The sequence below is a fragment of the Lepidothrix coronata genome, unplaced genomic scaffold (genome assembly GCF_001604755.1).
Source record: "Lepidothrix coronata isolate B3197 unplaced genomic scaffold, Lepidothrix_coronata-1.0 Scaffold274, whole genome shotgun sequence".
NCBI lineage: Eukaryota > Metazoa > Chordata > Aves > Passeriformes > Pipridae > Lepidothrix > Lepidothrix coronata.
Genome location: NW_016690454.1, coordinates 431,768 through 458,917, shown reverse-complemented (window position 1 = coordinate 458,917; position 27,150 = coordinate 431,768). Strand labels below are relative to the sequence as shown.

The window sequence follows — 27,150 nt, the reverse complement described above, 5'->3', positions numbered from 1 at the left end:
AGGAGTAAGGAATGGAACTTTTCCTTCACTTGGACTAACTAGAGCTCCTCCTCTTCCCCAGTGCTCCTTTCCCAGTCTACCTGTTTTGCTGAGTCTCTTTGCATTAATGTGAAATACCAAGTGATGAAATTGGACAAAAGACATTTTGTAAACCAATGCTCATGCATTATACTTTTTTCAATGATTTTATTTTTAATTTATACCAGACTTTTTAGAATGTAGCATAAGCACAGATAGTTTTTTAGAAAATGTACTAACCTGTTCCTTGTAGCAGACATTAATATAGTTACCAGACTGAGACAGAGCAGAAGTCATTAACATTTGCTATTAAAAAAAAAAAAGGCAAAGAAAAAAGCAGAAGCTGTTTTTATTCAGCACTCCTGCGTCAGTGGAGTATATGCAGGCAGAGATTCTGAATGGTCCCTAGGATCTGATCCTGCAAGGCACTGAGCAGTGCAGACCTCCTGGAGTCGTGGTAGAAGTAAGAGCAGTCAGCCTGTTGTAGCATTTGGACCTTTCAACAATCAACAGTAGCATGAGGCAGAAGAAAATTTGATCTTTTATGGGAAGGGTTGGTTTATCTTTTCACTTACAAAGGTATTCACTTCATTTTTGTATCTTTAAAAGCAAAGCTAAAGCAGAGCCTTGCTCAGTAGCCCAACACACACTGATTTTAAATGAGGGAAGATTCACCCACCTTGGGTTAATCTACTGGCTGTGTATGACTGGAAGTGTCATGTTTCATTCCAACCCCAACATACAACATATGTATCTGTGTGAGGGACAACTGCTATTGCATCTGTCTGTAGCACTGGTTTAGAACAGAGGGTATAGTTTGGGTTTAGTTAAGATTGCAGTGTTCCCCCAGTAACTGGATTATGTGCTTTTCTGAAACCAGTTTTCTTCCTAGAGGAATTTCACGTTAAAGCTATAAGATTAGAAAATCATGTGAACATTTTTAAATATTTAAAAACAGTAATAAAAAGGTAATTTCATTTAAAAATAAACACAACATTTGAAGCAGAATAATATTTTAATAAAATTAAATCTAAGTATTCACAAAGCATTATGCATATACAGTACATACTGTATTTAAAGCCTACAGACCTTAAATCATTTTATTCTAATGTAGTCAGCTTTGGACACAAGTTAAGCTTACTCATTTTGTAATAAGAAAGTTTACAATTGTTCCTGAAAGTGATTTTACATATATACATATATATATATATATATAGCTCTATATCTATACTCCTACATGTAAGTGTAGGTATATACATATACTTGTGTGTATGTGTGTATATAAATATATATACACATACACATACATACACACCTATGTACATATATAAAATACACACATGCACCCATACAGGAATGTTGCCTGGTGTATGTGTGTGTTCACATACAGATATACCCTAACCAGGATCATTGGGAGGGGCCAGTCAGTAAAAAGAGGTAACTGCAAACAGCCACCTTACTAATTATAACACAAAAATGTGTGAAGTATTTTTAAATTAAACAGATTGTTAATAATTTGCATTGAACAAAAGGAACACAGTCTTCTGTATTATATAGAAATTAGGTTTATTGCATTTGATTATGTTTGTATGACAGATGAAGAGTGCCTGTCTGCTCATCACAGCTAACTTCTATGATGCAATTAAAAAAAAAAAGAAAAACAATACAAAACCCCAAAAACAAAATGTAGTGGAAACAAAATATTCAATTAATGCAGTTTTGTGGATGTGACCTTTGGTGATACTTTCCAGCATGTGGCAGAATTTTCCTGTCTGTTAAAATACTGCCCTACTTCAACTGGTTTGGAAGGAGGCTGTTTTCTCTGTCTTAATTGTTTCAAGCCCAGAATACTTGGTTACCTTATTCTTTCTATAGATTCAGGCTAGTTGTGATTTATTATAGAAAGCTCACTGAAGGAAAGATAAATCAGTTTTCAAAAGTGAGCTAAAAGAGGATTTTGCTTGAATTTTAGCTTGGTCAGGTAGGAGTTTTTCTATGTGAATTATTGTTATTGGTCTCCTATTTGCTCTGAAGATATATCCACAATAAAATACTATTTCCATGACAGCAGTAAATGGTAATCTCCATGCAACGTAAACTGTAATTTCAGAACATGCATGTTATTTAAAAAAAATAAAAATTTAAGGTGCCTTGAGAATGCTGGCAGTTTTATATTTGGAACATACAATTAGTGTGTGTATATATATATTTACATCAGAACCGCTCAACTTTACCTTACAAGCTTCAGATTTAGGAAAATATACAGTACTTTTGCATATAATGGTATATTCCTTGTAGCCCCTGAGTCAAGTATAGAGGATTTAAATACAAAAAAAAAAAAAAGGAAAAACAGCCATTAAAAGCACTTACATTTTTATGTGAAGTAATAGTATAAAAGTACTATTTCCCAGGAAGACCAGGATCAGAAACATGCCTATGAAGACTCAAGATTCCTACAGTGCTTAGTGAAGATTCTGGCAAGGAAGGGTGCCTAATTGGCGGGAGACAAGGTTTACAACGCTGTGAGGGCCGCTCTACACATTGGTCATGTTCTTGGTCTAAAAAAGAAGCCAGATTGTCTTCTGAGGCTGTGTTCAAATGCACTCCACTTGAGAGGGATTCTTTGGATTTAAGTTTTGATTTTTCAACGTCTAGAAGTTCAGGGCACTGGGAAGGATGAGAAGAAACAAGATGTTAATAATTAAATTTGTCTCTTCCAGGCTCTTGTTCTGCTCAAAATTAGCACATTTAGAGAGTTGATAGAAAACCATCTTTGAAAATTAAGCAGTATTCTGAAATATTTTTACATGGTACTGCATTTGATTTAATGTAATTGAATGCAATTCTGTTGATTAATTGTAGAATCATGGATATCTTTTCTTCTCCTCAGACCTCCTCGTATAACATCAAGATACACATATGAGCAGCCCTTTCTGAAGGGCTGAGTACTCTTGAGACCCAGCCTAAGAGGATGGATCTCAACATTTTTGAATTTGCAGTTTTGTTTCAGAGCATAACTCCAGAACTGCATAATTCTGAGCAAACATTCTAACCATTTTGGATTCCAGTTTCAGCACTCAGTTCTTCTTCACTTTTAAAGTTGGAATTTGTGTGAAGTGTGCAGTGCGCCTGTTGATGTTTGCACAGGAGGGCACACCTCTGTTCAAACAGAGATATTTATGTATGTTTTGTGCAGGTACATGCATGGTGGGTTTACACTTCTGAAAACTACTGCTGTGTGTTTGCTGCCCTGATAATCTTTATGCATGTAAACTGATGCCTTCTGGATGTGTTAAACTTACTGTGTCCATATATGTCCCAGCATACATATGAGCTACACAGCCAAGCACACTGGATTTGCTAATTGTATGCTATATGACTGATTTAGGATTCCTAGACATTCAGAAACCTGTTTGGAAATAATAAGCCACATCTCTAAGCTGTTAAACTCCAGTAATCCTGAACAAATTTGGAAAATTATCAAATTTTGCCTGAAAAGAACTGGAATGGAAAATGTGTATTGGGAAACACAGCTATGTCATGTCTCTGTATGTTTGTATTTCCAGCAATAGCGAGGGACTGGACACAAGAATGGGTTTATCCCCTCACAATTCCATATGTGTATAAGCATCATGCTGCGTCAGCTGGACTTGTCTGGTCTGTACCTTGAGGAAAACATAGTCATGCTTCTTCTCAGGACTTCATGAATGGGACCTGTGGTAGATGAACCTATGCAGGCAGGTCTGATGCTTGGAATGTCTTTATGTCTTAGAGCTGTGTCTAATATCTACCTTTTCTGCTAACTTATGTGAAGAGCATGTCAATAAAGGAAATCAGTCTGATTGTGAGATCATTGTATGAATCTCTACAACCCTCACAGAAAATTTGGCCTCTGAAACTGTGGTGTCTAAGCTCCCTGCGCAGGTGTCAGCTCAAAGCAATAATTTCATATTTAAACTAGTGAAAAAGCACCTAGACTGGTATGGATTTCTTCCATCATAAGATAAAAAAAACCAGCAAACCTCTTTTGATCTTATTGTACATATACTTACCTGAGATGAAGGACTGAAACTTCTGTCTGTTTTAATGGATGCTGCAGGCTGAAGCTTTTGTATCGCCCGAGCTGTTGGCTGTTGATACTCTGCCCCTGCAGTCACCATGCTATAGGCAGGTGGAATGAGTGCTGACTGCCTTTGTAGAAGCTGCAGGATGGTTTGGATATCAGCAGTCATTTGAGATTCAAGCCTAGAAAAGTAATACGACATCAGTTAACTCATGGCCAGCAGTGGGAATATTTTAACATACTGATTACAGAGGCATTCAAGAGGCCCCTGCAGTTTACCAACAAAACTATTGGTTGTTGTGGCATGACGATGTCTTAAACAGGAGAGAACAGTAGAGGGAGTACTGAGCCCTTCCAAAGCTTCTGGCTCTCCCTTTCCTTTGTAGGACATACCTGCACTTGTCTCCCATGCTTTTGCAACGTTAAGAATGACTTCATTAATGTGCCTTATGTTTGAAACTATGTATCTGGTTGAAATGAAGTGAAATAAATGTATTCTTTTCATTGCAATTGAATTAATTTGTACTGGCTGAACATGAGACACTATTTCTGATGCATCTGACAATTAATTCTGACATTCCCATTGCTAATACAATGCACTGAAATAAGCAGAAACTACATTTGTTTTTCCACAGTTAGAAAATGAAAGATAATTTCAAGATCATTAAAAAATCCAACTGTCCAAGTCTCCTTACTGTGAAAATTTATTCAAACTTATTCAGGCCTCAGTTAACGTCAGGATTTCGGATGTTCAAACTTTGTAGCTTTTTATTCTTTTTTTTCCCTCTTCAAAAATTTGTATATGACTTCTGAAACACTTGAGCTGGTTTTGTTGTTCATACTTACAATTCCATAACACTGAAATGATTTTCGAATGGCCTTGTCAAGATCTGTGACTAACTCAGGAATAGGTAATGCCTATTGTGCCTCCCCAGCTGCTGGAAGGCTACAGCATGCACTGACAGACTGTAATGCAGATATACAGCCTTCTGTAGTGCAACTCAACTTCTGACAGTAAACAAATCTTTGTCAGCTGCCTTCAATGTTGTGAATGTTACTCCTTGGGCTCCCTGCAGCAATAGAATTGATTCTGTGCTGTCAGATTTTTGCTTTTAGCAGGTGCTTCACTGTTGTCCTTTTTTATCATGTTGGAGTTGTCCATTCCCTGTGTAGAAAAGTGTGTGTGAAATTATTCTGAAAGGTGTGCCCAAAGGATATTTAGGATGCTGTTTGTTTCTTTATTGGGAGAAACTAATTTTGCGGTATCAGCTCTCAGAAAAAAAGGTGCAAACTGAGACTATCGTTGGAGTCAATTGTGCTCTACTTGCCCTCTTGTTCATCTCCCTTGGGTTCTTTGCTACTTGCAAATATGCTGTTCTCACACAAGCGTGGTGCTGATGCCACAGGGCGATATACTGCAGTAGCAGCAGTATGCCACCACCCAGAGAGCTTCCATCTGCTAAACCTGGGTCTTAAAATCTCAGTGAAGAAAAGGTGGCATTGGAGGATGTGTATCCATTACTGTCTTTGAATTAACTCTAAAATTGCTCCCTACTTACTTTGTTAGCACTTGATGGAAGTTTCTTGGTATTGCAAATCAAAGAGTACCTCTGGCAGACTTTATTAATCATCATTGCATATAAAACTTCAGTTTCCATTCCCCCAAATTTAAAACAAATCCATGTTATGACACCCAAATAAACAGGAGAACCCTAGATGCTTGGCCCATGGTCTCCATGAAATTCCAGTTGCTTAAAGAAGAGAAACAGAGATAGCTCTAGGGACATATTTGTTGTAGAGTGGCTTTCCAGCCCTCTATGTCTATTAATAATTGCTATGTCAAGACTCTAACTTGGCATGGAAGAATTCAGGGAGAAGTGACTGTGCTTTTCAGTTCGACCGGTCAGATCTGACATAGGCAAGAAAGAATAATGCCTGTTATATTCATAGAAGACCCAGCAAGGCCCAAAATCCTGAAAGCATGAAAAGCTTTAAAAACATGAAAAGAGTTAAGAATAAAATTATTTAATAAAACACATAACAATTTAGTTCTTAGTTTATCAGTAACAATGATATTTTCTCACAGAAGAAAATACTGAGAACTGGCATGAGAATTTGATAAAACTATCGGTAAATTTCATAAAACTATGGGTAAATTTGAGATATAACTTCAGTTTTGAGAGCTTAAGATTTCACGGAAGGAAATGTTACCAAAAGACTACATACGGTTGATGGGGAGCCTGCAGCTTTTTAGTTATGTGACATTTACAGTTACTTAGATTACTTGATTTTACTGCAATTAGAAATTACATCAATTTAGGCTTATGTGTTAAAAATTGTCTTTTAAAATACAGTATTCAGAAATGAAAAGTACTATGGTTTGATTGACTTCTGGTAGATGAAGGAAGCAATATGCAGTTAACCTGGCTTTAAACTGATTGCTAAAATATACAGCACAGAATGCCATTGAAGAACTACTAAAGTATAATTAGGACCGAGTGCATGTCATAGTATTTGTCATGGAAAAATATTGAAAGTAATGGAACTGCAGAGTTAAAATAATAAAAAAGCCACTGTCCTGAGAATAGGACAATTTAAAATTAAATGAAATTACATGGTAAATTACAGTGTAGGATGGATCAAAATTCTGTAATCATATTTTTAAGATGTTCTAAGCTATAGTGCTTAGCTGCCAGCATGACTAGTATATCAGTATTAAGCAAATGTAATATTGGATTCTGACAAAGAAAATGTTATTTTTCTGTCGTAAGAGATATAAGTATTTTGCCTATGCATACTCCTATGTTTTATTATAGATTGCAAAAAAGTTAATGTGTCAAAAAGGGAATTTATCTGCAATACATTTTTAAAAGCATACATCTGGTGTAGTTTGGGTTTCCAGGAAAGAAAAGTTACTTCAGATATTGAAGCTACTGAAAATTACAATTTTGTAGACATGTAAATATCTGGTGTCCCTGCCCACAGGAGCAGATTTGGAAATAGATGATCTTTAAGGTCCCTTCCAACCCAAACAATTCTGTGATTCTATGATCTAGGAACAGCATTCTGGATGAGGTGAGATTTAGATTTAACAACTTTAGTTGCCTCAGTACAACAAGTACAAGTGCCTACAGCTTCCTGGTTAAAAACAGATGGTTTCCTAAACAGTCGATCAAGGAAAAAGGCTTTCCTGCAAGGGAATTCAGAGTAGCTAATAGGGGTACTAAGAGGTAAGAAACATGAATATCATGGCAATAAATTAAAAATTGTATACCCAGAATTCCCAGAATCAGGTTTTCCAAGAATCTGGAAAACTTAACTTAGTTGATATCTAGGTTCCTCAGAATACATATAGGCAACAAAGTGATATTCTAATCAGACATATTTTTGTGTTTTTGAGCTTCTGAAGACCTTAATGCTTTTGTAAATTTCCTGCACAAACTCATTCCTTCTGTAGCATCATCAATATCAGTTGTATTATGTAACCTTTCACACATATGTTTCTTCTGGTCCTATCTCTGTTTTTACCTGTTGAGTTGTTCTTGAAGTAAATCTAATCGGTTCTCCACTTCCCCATATATGAAATCACTTTCAGTTTCACAGATCCCCCATGTAACATGGGGTAATGCCGGTTGAACTGGGGAGTCCTGGTACTCCTGGATGTTCTCCTGCTCCCAGTTTCTTTTATCGGTGATATCTGATGAAAGACAAAACATATAAAAATACAGGTTTATAAACATACTGTTAGAGAGGGGTTGGCATTTCTCAAGTACCCACTTATTCGTGTGTCTCAAAACCTTGAAAGTCAAATTGGTACATTGGAACATTGACAGAACAACTCTCTTTGTTTCTTACTTCTATTTAAGGAAAGAAAACTGGTCACATTCATGCTAGCATTTTTAAGCTGTAGATAAACAAGCAGCTTTGTCTGGTCTGCATCATCAGAGTTCTGCTACTGAATGTCTCCCTTTAGTTTTATTTCTATTATTTTATTGATGAATCTGAAATTTTCTCGAGGTTTTTTTTTTTTAGCAATTTGTTATTCACTGAAATTAGAAATATTTGTTCTAACCTAAATGCATTAAATGATGTACCTGAATGTCTTTGATTGCGTGTTTCAGAGGCCTGACTAAGCCTCTTCTCTTGAATGAACTATTGAGGTGTATTTACTGTTTAGCTTTTTGATGTAAAAGACTTGCTTCATTGCATTTACAGCGCTGGACATGTGTTACAGTGCATTGGAATGCTCCCTCTAGAGAAAGGGGCCAGGCCTCAGCCAGCTGTCTTACTAATAACTGTAGCACTACTTGTCTTAACAAGGTTGGTGAAATGCAATATGTTTTGTCTGAGATAGGGGCCATTTAATGCAGCTCATATTGCTTGCAAAAGGGTACTGGTTACTTTCAGAAAGGAAATTGATTTTCATTGATGTAGCTTTTAACATCACTACTCTCCAACCCAATCCTTACATCACTGTGTAAAGCATGTCTCTTATAGTACTGTAGGGTGAAAGGTGCCTGTTAATTTTATTTAATTATTTGGGACTTCTAAAAGAATGAAATATTCAGCATTGCTGGGTCAGTCAAAGATCATTTTAATATTAAATGAAGCTTCATGTAAATAATATTTTTTTTCTTTCACACCCCACCCCGTTTGAACTGCAGATAAAATTTTGGATTAAGATAGAGAAAAAAAATTATTTCAAGTTAAAAAAAATTCCAATTAGATTATTAGGATTTTACTCAGCATTTCAGCTATCTTGCTGAATTTAATTACCTTTCTAAGTCTTGTATATTTCATACACAATATATGAAGTATTTAAAAACACTCTTTGTATGAATCATTTATATTTTATCTCCAGCCCCTTGTAAGAAAAATGATGGTGACTACTCCAGTTCTCACTCTGTATCTGCTGTGCTCAAATTCCATCCCTCTTGACCCTCCCAATTCTTGGATCTCTGTGATAAGGCATTTCATGGTAGCACCAAACAGAACTCCTTCCTTTTGCTTGGACTTCTGGTTTGAGCTATTTCTCCTTCCTCTTTCAATTTACTTAATTTATATCACTGGGGATTTATTAATTAGTTTACATTCTTGGCTCTATGCCATTTCTCCTGTTCACCAGGATGGTGAAAGATTACACATCATTTATCATGGGCTATACTAGTTGCACTTATCAGGTCACTTACCACTGTGAGCTTTGCAGAGCCCACAGGTGACATATTAGGTTGAACAGTGCTTTTTCTACAGCTCTCCCTGCCACTCTGAGCCTTTGTTTACTTTGGGTGAATCTGTCATGTGAACAGTCAAAAATTGCTCAGTACCACTCATTCTACTCTGCTGTGATTAAAAAGGCTGTTTAACACCTGCTCAATACAACTCTCTTTAGAGTTGTATATGTAGTTATTTAACTATATGAATTTATAGAACATATAAAAGTTCCTACTGTTCTCAGGCTGCTGCCTAAGCATACAGCTGGACAAAAATCCTTGACTGCTTATAAGGCATCAGCAGTCAGATTTGAATCCCACATCAGTCCTCGAATGGTTTTTTCAGAGCTTCTCCTAACTCTTGGCACTGCACGCTGATAACTCAGCATAGGTTACATTCACTTCATGCTTGTGAAATTTTTCTAAGGAACCGTATCAGCCAGACCCATGTTTCAAAGAAAAGAGAAAAACATCACAGTGTGGATGACATGTAAGAGCTTTGTCTAAATGCTAATAGCTAATCCTTTTCAAGCATATCTTTTAGCAGTGTTGCTCTAAGTGAAGAGAAATGAAAAAAAAAAAAGTGCCTGCTCAGATTTAGGATTTCAAGTAGATTTAACCAGGAAGGGGAGTGCTCACTACATGACGCCAAGTGGAAGGGCAGACTTCCATTTTTTTTTTTTTTTTTTTTTTAATCAGAGAGAGGTAGTTGTTGCATTATCTGATCTTTGGTTACCAGGTGTTAGCAGGTTTTCTGGAGCTGTGGAGAGTGTTTGATTTTCGTCTGACATAACCTATAACTGATTTTGTGTGCCAGGAAGAAGGAAGGGGAAAGAGATTTCATCTTGGCTACACAGAAACCTGTTCAGCTTCTCAGCCACTTAAGCCAACAGAAGAAAAGAGATAAAGGGTGTCACAGAAGCATGTAATTTGGTTTGAGGAGGCACACATGGCGCAATTTGCAGCGTCCAAGGAAAAGTTGGAAAGCTCTTAGCAAACCGAAGAAAGCAGACTATGACAAATTCAGGGGTACAATTTCAAACTATGGGTTTAGGTGCAATGGATGTGATAAATCTGGTGGAATTATAAGCATTGAATTTCAGGAAAATTTTGCTGTTTATAATTTCCTGTAAAAATCAAGATGTTGATTATTTTTCACAATAAATCATTCAATAAAATCACAGATTTTCAATGCTATAGTTATCCCAGGGAAATCACAGCTATTTTTTTGTCCCAGAATATGTATTTGGAGACTATTCTAATAGACATTCAATTTGTGACAAAGCAAATGAATTGGTACCAAAATCACAACATAAGATCACACACTGTAAACCAGGTAATACACTATAAAATATGATATTGTACTGATCTAAGTGTCTTTTCAGGTAATTCCAGATACATAATTAACCCCAGAAAAGCCCAGCAGCAGTTGCAACTTTGTAATCAACTATGGACTTCCAGGGGCTGAAGAATCTTAGGCTGAGAACTAAATCAATAAATGTATAACTAGGTTCACTTGAACAATTCAAGAATCAATCTTATAGCCCAAATAATGACCAAATGAAAATAGCATTTTTCCTTAACATATAGCTAACCGCTACAGAAAAATTATCAGGTCTTCAAAAAAGAGCCATATGTTTTAAAGTTAAAAGTTGCATTTTAGGATTATGAGAGAGATGTTTATACTGTTTCTGCCCACATTACACAATACATTATTAATAGTCTTTCCATTCATTGAATTAATGACGAAAGCTTAAAACAAAACAAAAGGTAATTAAATATGTATCAGTCACAGTGGTAATGAATTGGAGTAGCTTTATACAAGTGAATTTATATCTAAGATTTATAAGGTACCATAATATATGAGGACACATACAAGCAGAGTCTATTTCACTATTTCATTATGTTTGTAACTACTTTTATGGTAAGTTATAATCAATCTCTAATTAATAGCAGGAATAGGAATTTAGTTTAAAATTTATATCAGTCAAAGCTAATCATATTGACCTTGAAGTTTCTATGAAAGATTCAAGAAAGCTCATTACCCTTCATACACATTACTAGAAGTGCTAGATTACAAAGTGGAAAAAAGAATGTGGCCTTAATCAAAATACATAACCTTTATATATTCTAAATGTAGCTCAAATAAAATCTGCAATAGGTTGCCTTGGAAAATGTTGCTATAGCTGCAAGGACACATTTCTGGCTATTGGTAAGGGAAAGGTAAGCTTTCCAATGGCAATATGTATGCAACAAGTTTATGTGGTGCAGATTTATAGAGCTTTAACTTGAGGAGACCAGACTTCACATATTCATACCTCTGAGATGTAAAAATCATTGTTTGGTCTAATCCGTCATTAGGTTTATTTAAAATGATAGTCTAAAAGTCTAAAGTTTATTGAATGGTGGTTAAATGGGTAAATTGCCTCAATGGAAACTGCTGGAGGAAACAGCATTAAACAATAAATAATAATTCTTCCCTTCAGACTGAAAAAATTACAAATGAACTTGCAGCAGTATTTAAGTTGTATATTAATCCAGAGGTTTTCATTTATTTCCTTCGCATTGCTGAGAAAATTAATATTTTAGTATATTAGATGTAATTTTAATAATGTGATTTAACTCTATGTAAAAGTGTCTGAGATTGCTTAATATTTTCTGATCATTTGTCATATACAAAAGCTCATATACAAAATCTTTATTCTTATGTGTTGCTTATGGAAGCCAGGATTTGTTCTGTGTGATGTAATGGCACTGTAACCAACATGTGCAGCATGATTTTTTTCACTCAATTTTTGTTGTGTCTTGTCAGTGTCATGAATGAAACTAGTTAACTGAAATAATTTTTTTGGTGCAGCAATCACTAGGTTTATCTTGCTCTTTACAATTTTTACTGTCATCCAATCTTGGCACATAAAACACCCTTTGAGAGATTCTTTACTGCTTTGTGTGCAGTTTTCATCCATGGGCACTCAGTGAAGATCAGTACCAGTGAACAATTTTAAAGAGTTTGTTTAAATTACTTTCCTAAGGTAATTCAGTTACAAGATGATTTATTAACAAAACATTGAATGACATTTTGGAGGTTCTGTAATACAGCCACTACATTAATGCTCTTGAGAAATAATAATTTTTGATCTAAAATGTTTTTTCTCAAGCTTTTAGGAAACACAAAAATAAATATTATGTAAAGAATCATTAAACCATTCAGAAAATTATTTTGGTAAATCAGAATAAAAGAGATGTTTGCTCAAACTTTACAAAATAGCAACAGATGGATTACCTTTGCAAGAATTGCTTCTTTTGTTAATAAGAATTTCTTCTGTGTCATTATCCACTTCTTCAAAGTCCATCTCTGTGGTTTTCTCTGTTACAGATGGGTAATCAGCTATCCCAGAGAACAGGGGCTTTTGCTCATCTTCAATGGAGGACACAAAAGATGATGACCCACTTTTTTTCTCCTCAAAATGTTTCTTAATAGATTGATAATATCTGGTGGTGTCTCCTGAGGGTTCAGGATCACTCTGATCATTATCCTTGAAATAATCTGTGAAAGAGAAATGTGTGTGTACAATAATAAGCAGTTCATGAAATTGTACTCTAGTTTATTGTGGTCTGAGGATGCACATGATTATTATATCAGATAGGAAGTACATTGTCTATTAGAATAAATTACTTTAAAGCCTTTTTTTGATTATTCTATAAGAGGAGATTTAAATTTCCTTCGAAGTCTAGAAGGCATTTGCACATACGTAGTAAGGATTCATAGTCTGTAAACCTTAACTCATTTTGCAAAAAATTGCTTATATCAAAACAACAAAGGTTTTATCCAACAGGGCTCTCCTGTGTAGTTTTTTTTTTTTTCCCCCAGTAAGGATGAGATTTGAGGAAGCCTTATATTCCAAAGTTTACAAAAAATTAAAATATTTCATTCCCTCTTCCAGTTTCTCTCACTGTCAGGCATTTTTCACAGTCTTGACAGGCTAAGAGTCATGTATGTTAGACTTGATATCAGAAATACTTATTTAAGTAATTCTCACATGAGAGTGTCTTTGCTAATTATTCTTTTTCAAGAAGGAAACGCATTAATGTATTGATCTACCACTCATCTCCAAAATTTCTGGGCCCACCTAAATGGAGAACGTATTTCTCCACACTTATTACAGGAGTGATAGGGTAGAGAGAAACCCTGTTGGTACAAAAAGAAGGGCGTTCCTTGTCTGACTTTGCGGGATTGCCTCAAAACAACTTTCCAAAGCAGCCCAAATTCCTTAACCTTTAGAATTTGTTGCAATTATCTGAATATCTGATCTTTTGAATAAGAAAAGTACACAACATTCTGTAATATATATGGTAGCAGAGTACCAGTCAAGTTGAGAATGAATTTTTCATTAGTCACAATCAAGGCCTATAGTGAGCAATAGGAGATTCAGTTTTCTTGAGAAGTGACAAGTAAGCCTAGATTAAAATAGATACCTTTAAAAACACATTGTAAAAATTAGATAGGATTTAAACCCAAGAACAATAATTTATGAATACAGAGAAGTCTTGATCTCTTTTCAGCATAAACTTGAAGATAATTTCCAATTCAGTATTTGGTTTTACGTATTCTTAACTGAAATGTCAAGATAATTTCAGTTCTGCTATTTATTTAAAACACATTTTAACAGGGTAGTCTCAACAACATATAAATACTGTAACTAGTTTGCATTAACTTCCTGGGGAGACAGCATGATTTCCCATCTGCTTTGTGCTAATTACTAATCAACATAGCTCTGGAATGTCTGTAGTCTTTACAGCCTACGGCAGTGGCTAATACAGCTTTTAGTATATTTCCTGGGTTTCTTCTCTGTTTTCTGGTCACTGTAAGGAAATGAAACTGTGGCCTCATCTAATCCTCTTTGTCTGCACATAAAAAGGATGCAGTATTTGTAAAGAGCATCCTACAAGTGTCCAGACATTTGTGAGCAGTGAGGGCAGGTAATGGTGAACAAAATAAATCCAATAACAAAGCAGGCCTCCTTTACCCTCTAGAGTCTCCAAGGGTGATTAACACAACCTTGGTCTTTATTTGGCTTCTGTTAAGCAGGACTGCTGACTGTAAGTGATACTGATGATACTCTATTACTGCAAAGCTGTCAACACAACTGCAAATGGACCAGCACTGGGGGCTCTTGTGGGATGCTCAGGCTGGAAAGTCAAGTGCCATGTTGTCTGCAATTCCATCTCCAAAACAGCACAAAAGAAATCTTCATAAGAAAATTCTATTGTAGATGTCTTCCATGGAGTTTCTTGTGGGAATATATGCTGAAATACATACAGTCACGCTACAGTAAATTGTCTTAATTACTTAGTGTTTTACTGACTTCAACCTGTGAAAAAGACCTTCTAATGAAAGCTTGAAATTGCCAATTTTTAGGGTAATTCTTTATGTTCATGGGATTTTGTGCACTAACGGCAGCTGTAATGAGCACTCTGTGGAATACAAATCAATCAGTGGACTCATTTTAAGAAGAGGTCATTGAGATCCTAGTGAAAAAAACTGTATAGGAGCTGAAGCGTAGCAGACCGTCTTATCTGTCATATTCATAAAATACTAAAATATCTAGAAACATGAAGCCAGGTTCTGCTAATAGTTACAGTGCTGTAAAACCAGGGTTACTGAGTTGATATCCCTGCATTTAGTCTCCATCTATATCAAAACAACAGAACATATTATTTTCCAAATGCTGCCCAAATATAATGAACTCACTGTCATGAAAAGGAAAGCAGAAATATGTTGAATTTAGGGTCCTGCCTATTGAAATCAGGGAAGATTTGTTCATCAGCTGATCTATTTCAAAATAGACATCTTTGGCTTCACTGCCATTGCTTTATATTCTAGCCATCTGGCTACACTCAGAGAGTCAAAAGTTGTTTTCTTTTTAAAAGACTCATATTTAATGCTAAAGATTCTTCTGTCTGGAGGATAATCTTGTGATACTCTGCACCTAGAGCATGAATTAAAATAGAAACTGCTCTTTTTAATTAACTCTTCAGGACCTGATGACGATGGAAACTCTGTACCTTAGCAGTGCCTCTGTAGCTCAGTGGAAAATAAGTTACAAATAATATCTAGGTAGTGCTTTATTCAAAATGTGAATGTCTCCAGTTTCTCATTCCTTTCGTAATGAAGTCCAGTAACTGGTTTGGAATGAATTTTCCGGAGGAGAAGTTTTCTATCTGTGTATGTATGGATAAGTTCACTTTCTGTCATACAGACTCCAGGCTTCAAAAGGTTTCTTTTTTTCCTTTCTATTCTGCTTCCAAATGTAATCATTAAACCCTACCTTCCCACCCCCCCCCAAATTCTAGTGCTTCCTCTTTCCTTTTGCACTAAAGCAAGTTTCACTTTCTGATTCTGATTGCTAGAAACTATGTTTTACTGAAGATGATTACTTTGTAACTTCCTGCTTTACCAAACATGTACAAACATCATTTATACTCTTTATGGGACTTTTGGCCTGTTATGTGTTTTGGATGCCTGCCAAGCTCATAGGCAATGTCCTCTGACATTTGCTGTCCGGAAATTCCAAAATCTTCGAAGTAATTATCAGAAGGTTTGTGTCATGCTTTTTGTGCGTGCACTGGCAAAGGAAGGGAAGAAATGGGACTGTCACAAGTCTGGGTCATATATCTATGACACTAACTCACAGAAATACTGGCATTAAAATCCAACTTGGTGGGATGCTTACCAGAGATCAGATAGGGTTTTTTTGTGTGACATGGTCTGTAGTATCAAAATTTTGCATTATTCAGACAGTGCCAGGCTGCATGATCTAGATACATTTTCTCTTAATGTATTAGTCTGCTGCAAACGATATTAGTGAAAGTGTCAGTAATTTATTACATGTGGAGAAGCATGGTTTAATACTGCTGTAATTTCATTAACTGGAATTTGTCATACTTAATCAGGCCAGCTATGTAGCCTAGTGTTTCAGAAGGTGGTAGATTTTTACTCTCTTTTCAGTCATCCAATAAAAACTCTTGTAATATGCTGAGACAAATTCAATTTTGTGCAGGAAATGAGGTGAATGACTTCCTTACTCCCACAGAAAGCAATTTATATCCCAAACCATAAAACAGACAATCCTCATCATTAACATGATCTGCATAACTATTAATCTGTTCCGCAGAAATGACATCTTCTCTTTCCTTTGAAAAAACCTACCATATTATTTTACACTACACCAAGTACATTCTTTGGTGAGGAGAAATGCCCACTGTGACTTGGATGGAAAAATGGTTAATGGCTCAAAATGTCTGGAGATCTTCAGATTCCCAGCAAGTTTTTCGATTCAACCGTTACAAGCTCTTCTTGTGTGATGTTCAGAAGAAGATTGTTCCTGTGATGGTCAATCTATCTTTCTATGTATGAACAAAGTATTTGCTAGTCATCATGACGATTTGATATGTGTTCTTTAATTTAAAATGTTCATCACCTTGTCAGAGAGCAGAAAAATGCCTATGTGCCCACCCATGCACCACAGGCAGCAAATATGTTGAAGGAAAAGTCAGTGACCAAGCAGCTCAGATGGTATATTAAATGCAATACCACAAGCAGGGTTGAAAAAGTGCAAAATTCAAAGATCAAAAGCTCAAAAGCTTTTGATGCATAATTTGAACACTGGTGATCAAACCATGCCTATGTTTTTCATCATATAGATGAGGAGCAGCATAAAATCAGTCAGGGAAAATGGTAATTCTAGTTCCTGAAATCACGGTTTTTCACTTAATGGTGTAAGAATATTTACTCCTGTAACAAATGTGGATAGAGCCTTCTCAAATCTTCTTTTGTGAAGCCTAGCCATGATGATGATGTAAGAATATTATAATATTTATCTAATATCAAAAAGTGCTGGTACCATGGAGCAGGACCAGTATACAAGGGGTGATTCCAGAGAAGTCTATTCAAGTGGTATGTAGACTAAACTACTCTACAGAATGCCAGTCAGGGAGTTTAGGATCATTGAACTGCTAATTAAAATGCTCCTGTTTTTTTTTTTTTATTGCTGTTTGCTTCATACTTAGTTGAATGTGACTGGTATGGAGTACATTTCTAAATGTACAGCTGAGTGCCTTCTGGGAGACTGGATAATGGAAGAGTATGAAAAAGGAGGAAGCTGACTGCCTGTAAATGTGAAAATAAAAAGCAACTGTGTCTGGTCGTTCAATAGATAAGTGTTGCTATGTTAAAGCAACATGGTGGACCTTTTTTGCCATATTGTTCCTTTATCTAAGAATAGAAGAAAAATGTTAAAGTAATTTATATTCCTTTGAGATAGATTATTAAAACAATGAAATTGTTATATGACATATATACATATATATGAAATAAAGGACTGCAACGAGTCTTATGGTAAACAGTATGAGGAACTTTAGTGGATTTATTTTCCAGTGAGAGAAGGACGTGATCTCCACAATCTTTACAAATGCATAATGAGGAATAGATAAAACTCAGGACTTCATTTTCTATGCAAAATTGGAAATGAAAGCTACTCCACCTTTGCTACCAGAAAATTTGTCTGAAAACTGATTTTGGTCTTGTCTATAGGGATATTTAACTCTTCTCAAACATCAGTGTTTGGTAGTCAGCCTCAGAGTCCAGATGCTGCATATTGTGACTCTGGATGTTTGTCAAACCCACTCTCAACTCATATCCTGACAAGGAACATGTTCCAGGAAAGGTGTCCTGAAGGTGCATTCCAAAAGACTAACAACTTGAACAAAGCATTCTACCATTTTTCAGCTGAAGAGTAATTTGTCTGTTGTCAGTCTTGTATTGCCGTCAAGATCATCTCAGGTCATGACTGGTAAATTGAGAAGTGCTACCTTCACAAACATTTTTGAGTGCCTGCCGAAAGCACAGCTTGTTTCAACATCTACACATTACCAATACATCCCTGAGGACAAAATAGTAGAGAAATTAAAAACCCCCACATTTTAAGGAAAGTTAAATCATAAAAGTCCTTATAACTAATAACTTGAAGTGATAAGAAAGTTTAAAATCTCTGTTGGCAGGAGAAAAAGTGCCAAGGCAAACCCTCAGCTCTGGACATGAGGAGAACAGACTTCAGGCTGTTCAGGGAATTAGTAAGTAAGGTCCCCTGGGATAATGTTTTTGCAGGTGCTGGTCACTTCTCAAACATCACCTCTAAAGGGCAGAGGAGCAGGCAATTCCCAAATGTCAGAAGTCAAGCAGGAAGGGAGAAGGCCGGCTTAGCTGAGCAAGGACCTTCTCTTGGAAATAAGTCAAAAAAGGAAAGTGTATGCCCAACAGAAGCAAGTTCAAGTGACATGGGAAGAATTCAGAGATGCTGCTTGTTACTGTAGGGAGAAAATCCATGGGGTCAAAGCTCAGATGGAGTTGAAGCTGTTGGAAATGTGAGGGACAATAAAAAGTGTTTTTTCATGTACAATAATGGCAATAGGAAATATAGCAATATCGTTGGTCCCTTACAGGAGGAGAATGGTCACCTCCCAAGTAGGGACAGAGACAGGTGCTTAATGTTTCTTTGCCTCTGTCTTCAACACAGATGACGAACCAAGGAGGTCTCGGTGCCCTGAGCTGGAGGACTGTGACTGTGAGGATGATCAACCCCAGCCAACCCTGAAATTGTGTGGGATCTGCTGCTCCACCTGGATCCCTACAAATCTATGGGGTCTACTGGGATTCATCCTAGAATCCTCAAAGAGCTGCTGATGTGATCACAAAACCTCTCCTGATTATTTTTGAGAGGTCTTAGGAATCCAGAGAGATCCCAGTTGACTGGAAGCTGGCAAACGTTGTCCCAGTTTTTAAGAAGGGCAAGAAGGAAGATGCCAGAAACTACAGGCCTGTCAGTCTCACTTCAGTGCCTGGTAGTTATGGAGAAGATTATTCTGGGAGGTATTGAAAAACACCTGAAAGACAATGCACTCGTAGGTCACAGGCAGCACAGCTTCATGAGATGAAAGTCCTGCTTATCAAACCTGATTTCTTTTATGACCCACCCGGTTGATCAAGGGAAGCCAGGACATGCAATCTTTTCAGATTTCAGTAAACCTTTCAATCTTCTCTCTCACGGGATCCTTCTGGACAAAATGTCCAGCACACAGCTGAATAAACACATCATGGTGGGGGGTGAGCAATTGGCTCACAGGTTGAGCATAGAGGCTAATAGTGAATGGGGTACCATCAGACTGGAGACCTGTCACTAGTGGAGTTCTGCAGGGCTCCATCTTGGGCCCTGTACTCTTCAACATCTTCATAAACGACTTGGATGCAGGACTGGAAGGGATACTAAGGAAGTTTGCAGGTAACACAAAACTGGGAGGAGCTGTTGACTCCCTTAAAGGCAGAGAGGCCCTGCAGAGAGACCTGGACAAATTAGAGGACTGGGCAGTCACCAACCATATGACATTCAACACAGGAAAGTGCTGGATTCTGCACCTGGGATGGGGCAATCCTGGATGTATGGACAGACTGGGGAATGACATGCTGGAAAGCAGTGCCCTGGAAAGGGACTTGGGGGTCCTGGTTGATGGCAACCATGTCACGGGGGGTATCAGGCAAAGCATCACCAGCCGGTCGAGGGAGGGGATCGTCACGCTCTGGTGCGACCTCGCCTTGAATATTGTGTGCAGTTTTAGGCACCACAATATAGGAAAGATATTAAGCTATTGGAGAGTGTCCAAAGGAGGGCAACAAAGATGGTAAAAGGCCTTGAGGGGAAGGTCACTTGGTCTGTTCAGTCTGGAGAAGAGGAGACTGAGGGGAGACCTCATTGCAGCTACAACTTCCTTGTGAGGGGTAGGGGAGGGACAGACCCTGATCTCTGCTCTGTGGGGACCAGTGACAGGACCCAAGGGAATGGCCTGAAACTGTGTCATGAGAGGTTTAGGTTGAATATTAGAAAAAAATTTTTTAACCCAGAACGTGGTTGGGCACTGGAAGAGGCTCCCCAGGGAGCCTGACAGAGTTCAAGAAGCGTTTGGACAATACTCTCAGGCAACATGGTGTGACTCTTGGAGGTGGTCCTGTGCAGGCCTAAGGCTCAATGACCTCTGTGGGTCCCCCTTCAAACCTGGCATATTCTGTGATTCTGTGAATCTGTAATTTGTCTAAGTTCTACCAGACACATGAATTTGTATATCTTGAAGTCCTGCTTTAGCACCTTCAATTAGACGTCTGTAGACCTGTCAGACCTCAAAATCTGAAACAATGCCAGAGACCTACAATAGTTCCTCAAACCAGAGCTGTTGAAATCCTTATAGTCTTCAGCACATATTTGTTTTCCTCCTTCTTCCTCACTTCTACTCATTATGTTTCCCTTCAAATTTCCCACCTATCTTTAGGACCCCCTACTTACAAATGTACTGTCAGATACGTGTGTGGTATTTGACTAACACCAAGGAAAAATGTTGTCTGTCTAGAAACTATGCAGGAAGATGCCTATTTCTAAGAAAAGTAGGTTACTGGAAGTATTTTAGGAAGGCTAAAACATTTTCTCCTCTCAGTAGTAAAAAGGTTTAGAGTTCTTTTTCTATAATTTTTTTTAATGATAGAAACTTCATTGAATTCCAATTTCATTCATAATTTGGGAGTTCCTAAGACTGCATTTTATATATATATATACTGTAGACATAGATAGATATAAATACAGATATAAACTAATGAAATTCCATCCTCATAGCAAGTTCTGGAAATTTTGGTGAAAGGTTCCCGTAGATTAGATAATGATGGAGGAAATGAACTGTACCAGAGAGAGCTGTTTGAATACTGTTCTGTATCAGTGCTTCTTGTGAGAGTTTGGTAAGTTAATGTGTCCTTTGCTGTGCTTCCTATCTGACCTATGAAATTTTGGGTGATTCTGGAAATAGGGAACAACAGAAGACACTGAAACCTTCCCCAGCCATCATGGACTAAAGTCTGGATAATGTTTCCGTAGGGATCCATGTTCCTATTTTTAAATGGACTTAAAAAAGAGCTAGTTTTGAATAACTGAATTTGAGACACATTTTAAAAGCCAAGAATTTCAAAGCTGGAGTGAGTATGAAATAACTCATTTATTCTTTTGTGCAATTTTCAGTACAATGAGATGCTGGGGATGGAGGGACAGCCTTCTATCTGCATTTTCTTTGCTCTGTCTGGTTTTGTATCAACTTTAATGCTAATCAGATAATGATGGAAGGACAATTCTTAATTTATACTTCAAAAAATAATGCTATACTTAAAAAAATCAGAAATTAAAATTATAACCACCATAACCATGCACTTCAGAATGAAAGGTCGAAACAGTTTTCCTATCAAGCTTAGATTACTCTTCTCTTTTACAATGAATTTAGCTTTCACTGTAGCAGTATTATTACTAATTTTTTTTCTGAAGAATGGCTATAGGTATATGTGACTGGACACAACATTTTGACCAGATTTGGCCTTTGGAAACAACCTCTCTGGAAACAAATCCTGGAAACAAGACTCTTCTCTGGAAGCTCCCTGAGATACCTCCTAGGCACTGTGGTAACAGCAATAACAACAGCAATAATAGGAGCAGATGGAACACTGCGCTGATGGGCTCTCTGTTGACCAGGTACTTTCCTGTTATGGGTTTCATGCTTAAGGTAAGATTTTGGGACCTGAGGTCTCGTTTCCAGCCATATGCTACCTGCCAATATCATAGCTGTTTCCTGGTCATTTAAGGACCTAACACTATAGCTGAATATTAAGAAACTCTTTTCTAATTAAGCCCAAGTCAACTGCATCAACAAAGAGCTAACAGTTTAACACAGTTAAGTAACAGCTTCAATTTTTCTCCAGATTCTTACCCTACTTTCTTTCTGGGGACACGGCACAGTGCTTGGCTGAGTCATCTGTTTCTAAAGTAACCATTTAGATAAACAACTTGGGGAAGGGGACAAGAATGGGAAGGAACAGGGACGGGGGTGTTTCCCCATTATCTTAGAACCACTCCACTTCATAGTTTTAGGTAGGAGAACCAGTTCCTGAAAGGTTTCCTTCTCTTCTATATCCAGAGCCATGGCCTCTGGATACCTTGTGTAATAAAGCTGTGTTAATATGGTTTGGCTTCTTAGCCTGAGCATTACCTACAAGCAATGCACACTTAAGGTAGTTATACTAATCAAAATTCATTTAGAAGTTTATTAGAACTCTGGCTTCTGTGCTTACTTTGAGAACAGATCAGTAGACACTTTTTGAAAAGTCTGGTCAGGAAACATAACTCTTCAAATTAAAATTAAGCACTATATGAGTTTACTTAACAACATTCTAAAAATGAAACACTTCAAGATGTATTTTATATTCCACTTGATTGCTACAGCCTGTGTCAGCATGGGTAAGTGCAAGATCCAGTTTAACAAGATTTTGTGAGAACTTTTTGTGGCCTTTTAAATTCACATCCATGGAACTAAAATTTCCTTGTTATGAGTTTCCTGGGCCAGCTGACACTGGAACTGTCCCAAGAAGATTAAGCATTTAGAGCCAACATTAACAAAAAGTTAGAAAAGATACTAGCAGAAGTGATAATGGTTGAACTCTCCAGAAGTCTTTTCAGAGCCTCAAGTTTTCAGGCTTTCAGTGAGCCTACTTACACTCTGCATTTTTCACCTGTCTATTGGATTTCATATTCATGTAAACAGAAACTTCTTACCTGAATGTATTTCCCTTGAAATTAGCAAATTCCTGCAGAACTGCTAGAGGAAAATGAGAAATGGGCAAGAAAGGATTGTATTCTGCACTGTTGAAAATGGCAGCTGGATATAGATGGAGCAGCTTGTTGTCCCTCAGTTTTCAGCAAGAGACTAACTTGCCAGCCCAACTGAGAGCTTTGTTTGGAACTGCCAGGCAGGAATGCTGCTAATTTTAAGCAGTCACAGAGTTTCTTGGCTGACTGTCAAGCATCTATGGCAACTGGCTAAGTCTGCACCTGCACCTGTGCAAGAAGTATCATTCCCCTATTCTGAAAGACCTGCAGTGAATGTCTTTTGGGTGGGAGCGAGTACAAACCACTATCTAGTGTGTATATTAATTTTTGAAGGTGACCTCTTATGGTATTGCAACCCATTCTGGAAGTCGGAGAACAAGCCGGTCTCTTGAATAGTCTTGTACCCTTTAAAATCACGTTATGACAGAGCCCTTACTAGTCTTAGCAGCTGAGATCAATTTTCACTGACACAGGTAAGAAATGGTGGAAATATGTGTATGTTGAGTGAGAAGGTCTTGTGTGGAATTGGAAAAATAGTGGTACTAATTGCAGATGCATAACATAACAGAGAGCTGTGTTGATTTTGGTTTAATCCCTGAAAAACTCATGCAGGAAGTTACCATGGCAACAAAGGTCTAAATCAGGCTAGCATGAACTAAAGGCTGAGATAACACAATCCCATTTTTAGCACTCCAAAATGGAGAAAAACCCTGATGATTACACTAAAGATGGAAACAATGCAATTTCAAGCTGCATAATATGCTAGAAGGTCAACAGATGAAAGTAAAGAATGCCAGCAAGAAGACCATTCCATGAGCACCCCCAAATAAATACAAAATAATATATCAGAATATAAAAGTTAGAATGTTGGGTGTCTCTATCCTGTTCAAACTGTAGTTCTGAAAACAAAATATGATTGTTAAAAGTAGTGATATAACACATTTTTTTTTTATCATTTGGCATACTGTGGCCAGAAATGTATTTACCAGCTGTTTGTTCAGGAACTCTGTCTTTTCTACTCCAGTTCTTCTGAAAAACTCTGCAGGATCACCCCAAATATTTATCATTATAGATTCACTATGCTGGATCAAAATATGATGCCACTATCTCCTACATTTAAAGTCTTGAAATCAATAGAATATTACTTTACAAGCCAGTATTACGTCTAGTACTCTACAGCCTCATAGAGGATGTAGGATGGGCCACAGAAAAGGACCCTGAAGATCTATGACTGTGAGGTGTCTGCTGCAGCTATGGGAATGTGTAGGGTCTCTGAGCAGAGACCAGAGAGGGGCAATAAGGCACTGGGCCAAAAGAATAAGCAGTTCTTGCAAAGGACTCTTACAATTTCATCCTTTCCTCGGATGGCCTTCACTTCTGTCTAACTCAGACATTACCAGGTGGTATACAATCATTGCCAAGACTAAGGAGCTTGTCGTCAGTCTTGTCTCTTCTTCCCCAATGGTGGAAGTATCTTTTTCTGAGACAAAACAGTAGGAAATTATGTTCTTTCAAAAGTAATGTAAATAAATGTTTCAAAGAGGATGTTCAGTGTAGTTGACTGGACAAGAATGATAAAAGCCTAGGGGTCTTGGAACCACATTAACACCTGAGTAGCTTATTTGTAATTCTGCAGCATGCACAGCATGAAAGATCACTTCCATCTTGTCTAGGTAGCAGCATATGTTTTCTCATAAGAAATGTGAAGGTTAGTCAGGCAAAGCACCTCTGTCAACAGATTCTTTGTGAAGAGCAGATTGAATATTTCATGGGGACATTTTCCTGACAGATTTGTTGTCAGTCTTGGCTTCCTGCCCTAAAGATGCTTCTCTGATCAAACAGCAATGTCATTGTTCTGAATAGCCACACTCTGGATTAGAGCCTTTCTTCATCAAGCATTATACTTGCTATGTATGTTTAAAGTGTTCCCATTTATTATCAGCTACTCTGCCACTCTATAAATTGGTATTATGCTGTATTTAGGATTGAAGTTTAACTGTGGAGTGTAAAAGACAGGCACACCAGAAACAGTAATTTATCAGACAAACCATTCAGCCATAAATGTGTGATGTTATTAAAGGAATTGTGTTTTTCCTACATAAACATGAAAATCCTACAAGTATCAGTTTAGCTGTCTTCATGACTGTTGCTGTTTGACCATAGCTACTATCTACAGTTCCTGGTATTTAGCAGTACTGAATACTAATGAAATAGTTTAATATTTAACTGAATTTTCCTTCATTAGTTCCAAAAGCCACTAAGGCAAATGTAAGTACATAAAACATTACCTGAACTTTTGCCAGGACAACATTTTACATATTACTATATGAATAAAAATTGGAATATGGTGAATCTACTGTGTCCTGAAATATTTTAAAATTTAAAATTTTAAAATATTTTAATTCCAGGGAGAAACACTACCTAGCATTAAGTTCAACAAAGCACTTTTCTGAGGAAATTAAATAATCCAATAGACTAGGTTCTCCAAAGAGTTTAAAACATCCTGTCTCAGAAAATAAATATTGTTTGAGATAATATACATATATATATGTATATTTCAAAGGCACTAAGGTAGCTTAATGTTTGAACAGCTCTGCACAGATAGATGTGAAGTCATGGAAGGGTGAAACATCTATCTTCTAGTTCTATTTGAGCATAAGCTCAAATGCACCAAGGGGATAATGCACCAAGTATTTTTACTGCCTAGCTGGATTCTCAAGGGCTGCTGCAGTAACATCCAACATGGGACCCTAATGTACCCAGCATTACCAAGTGAAATACCAATGAATAATGAAGCAGTGCTGTCTAAAGTAAGAAATGAAGTTAATTACCTTTCTCTATTTCACTTTGGAAGGACAATTTCCGTCTTCGTAGTTTGCAGTTATCTCCATCTGTATCATTAGTAGTTTGTGATCTTATTACGAGGTCAGACTTGTTTAATGAAATATGAAACAAAATGACAGATTAGTCCCATCTAAGGAGGGCAGGTTTGTAATAGGTGATTGACTATTAATCATGTTCAAGCTTTAAGCTTTAAGAAAGGCAATATTACAGTCAGTCTGCATCAACCTCTCCATCCCCAGATAATGGTATTGCCCCAGGCTAACATTAAAAAGTTTATACAAATTGACCCAAACCAAAAATGTCACCATCTCATGGTGAAATAAAATTAACCTGATAATAAGTTTACATGAAAATACATGTGTTCACGTGTTATCAACTTCCATGAACTTGCACACATGTGGTTTAAGAACCTCTAACAGAGAATGTACATTATTGCAAGAAGTAACGTGCAATTATATTTATATTTAACTACATGGTAATGATTATAAAGCTTAAATTTTACAACAGTAAATATAAGGCTTACAAGCAAGAGGCACTTTATCCCTCATTGTTTTGTCTTTCTAGGCCTTTCCTTCCTCTCTATCAGAGTTAGATCATTCAGATACTTATTCCATACCAGAACCCAATCTTGCCTTTTTTTGTTCATCTTACAGGCTGTGCTTTCTTTCCTTAATAAAACCAAGATGCATTTAACTCTTTTTTCCCCCCTACTTACTTAAAACCGAATAAGCAAATATATACCAAATAAGCAAATATAACACCAGTTGAGCTCTTTGTGTACATACCTATGGCATTGACTTCAACCTACTTCCCTTCTCTGTGCTAGCAAGGTTTCTCACACCCCTGAAGTAAGCAAACTGGCATGTGGGAGAAGGGCAGAGGGAAAGAAGTGGGAAGCATTTACATTTTTGCTATTCTGTTCATTGTAAACCTGGTGAGGTTTACAATGGTGGCCCACTGGTAGAATAACTGCAGGATGAAAAAGGTGCTTTTACACAAACAGGAGCATAGGAGCAGGAGTTGAGGCATAAGCACCTATTATTCAGATAATAAATTTAGATCTGAGTGATGTTTTGAAGATGAGAATGTGCTCATTGCATCTTTTGGGGGATGATTTTCTGGATTGTAATAGACAGTGGAAAGTAAGTGGAATTGCTAAAAACTATGATTTTGCAAGCTCAGAAGCATGGGTGAACCTCTCCTCCCTTCTTTGTTTCTGTGAAGAACAGTGATTTTTTCCTTAGTGGTGGTACAGGAGTAAGAAATAACAACT

At 37.0% G+C, this 27,150-nt stretch overlaps 1 protein-coding gene across 2 annotated transcripts in view; it reads right to left on the bottom strand.

Moving 5' to 3' along the window:
- Positions 1 to 1,570: 1,570 nt before the first annotated feature.
- The window catches only part of KCNH7 (potassium voltage-gated channel subfamily H member 7), a 223,188-nt gene continuing 197,608 nt past the window's right edge, over positions 1,571 to 27,150 (bottom strand). For both annotated transcript variants that reach the window (XM_017836297.1, XM_017836298.1), the window contains 5 exons: positions 25,865 to 25,964; positions 12,575 to 12,838; positions 7,610 to 7,778; positions 4,071 to 4,263; positions 1,571 to 2,685 (listed from right to left, as the gene is read on the bottom strand). In XM_017836297.1, coding sequence (XP_017691786.1) covers positions 2,419 to 2,685; positions 4,071 to 4,263; positions 7,610 to 7,778; positions 12,575 to 12,838; positions 25,865 to 25,964 — 993 coding nt within the window. In that variant the 3' untranslated portion in view covers positions 1,571 to 2,418. The remainder of the gene's footprint in view (positions 2,686 to 4,070; positions 4,264 to 7,609; positions 7,779 to 12,574; positions 12,839 to 25,864; positions 25,965 to 27,150) is intronic.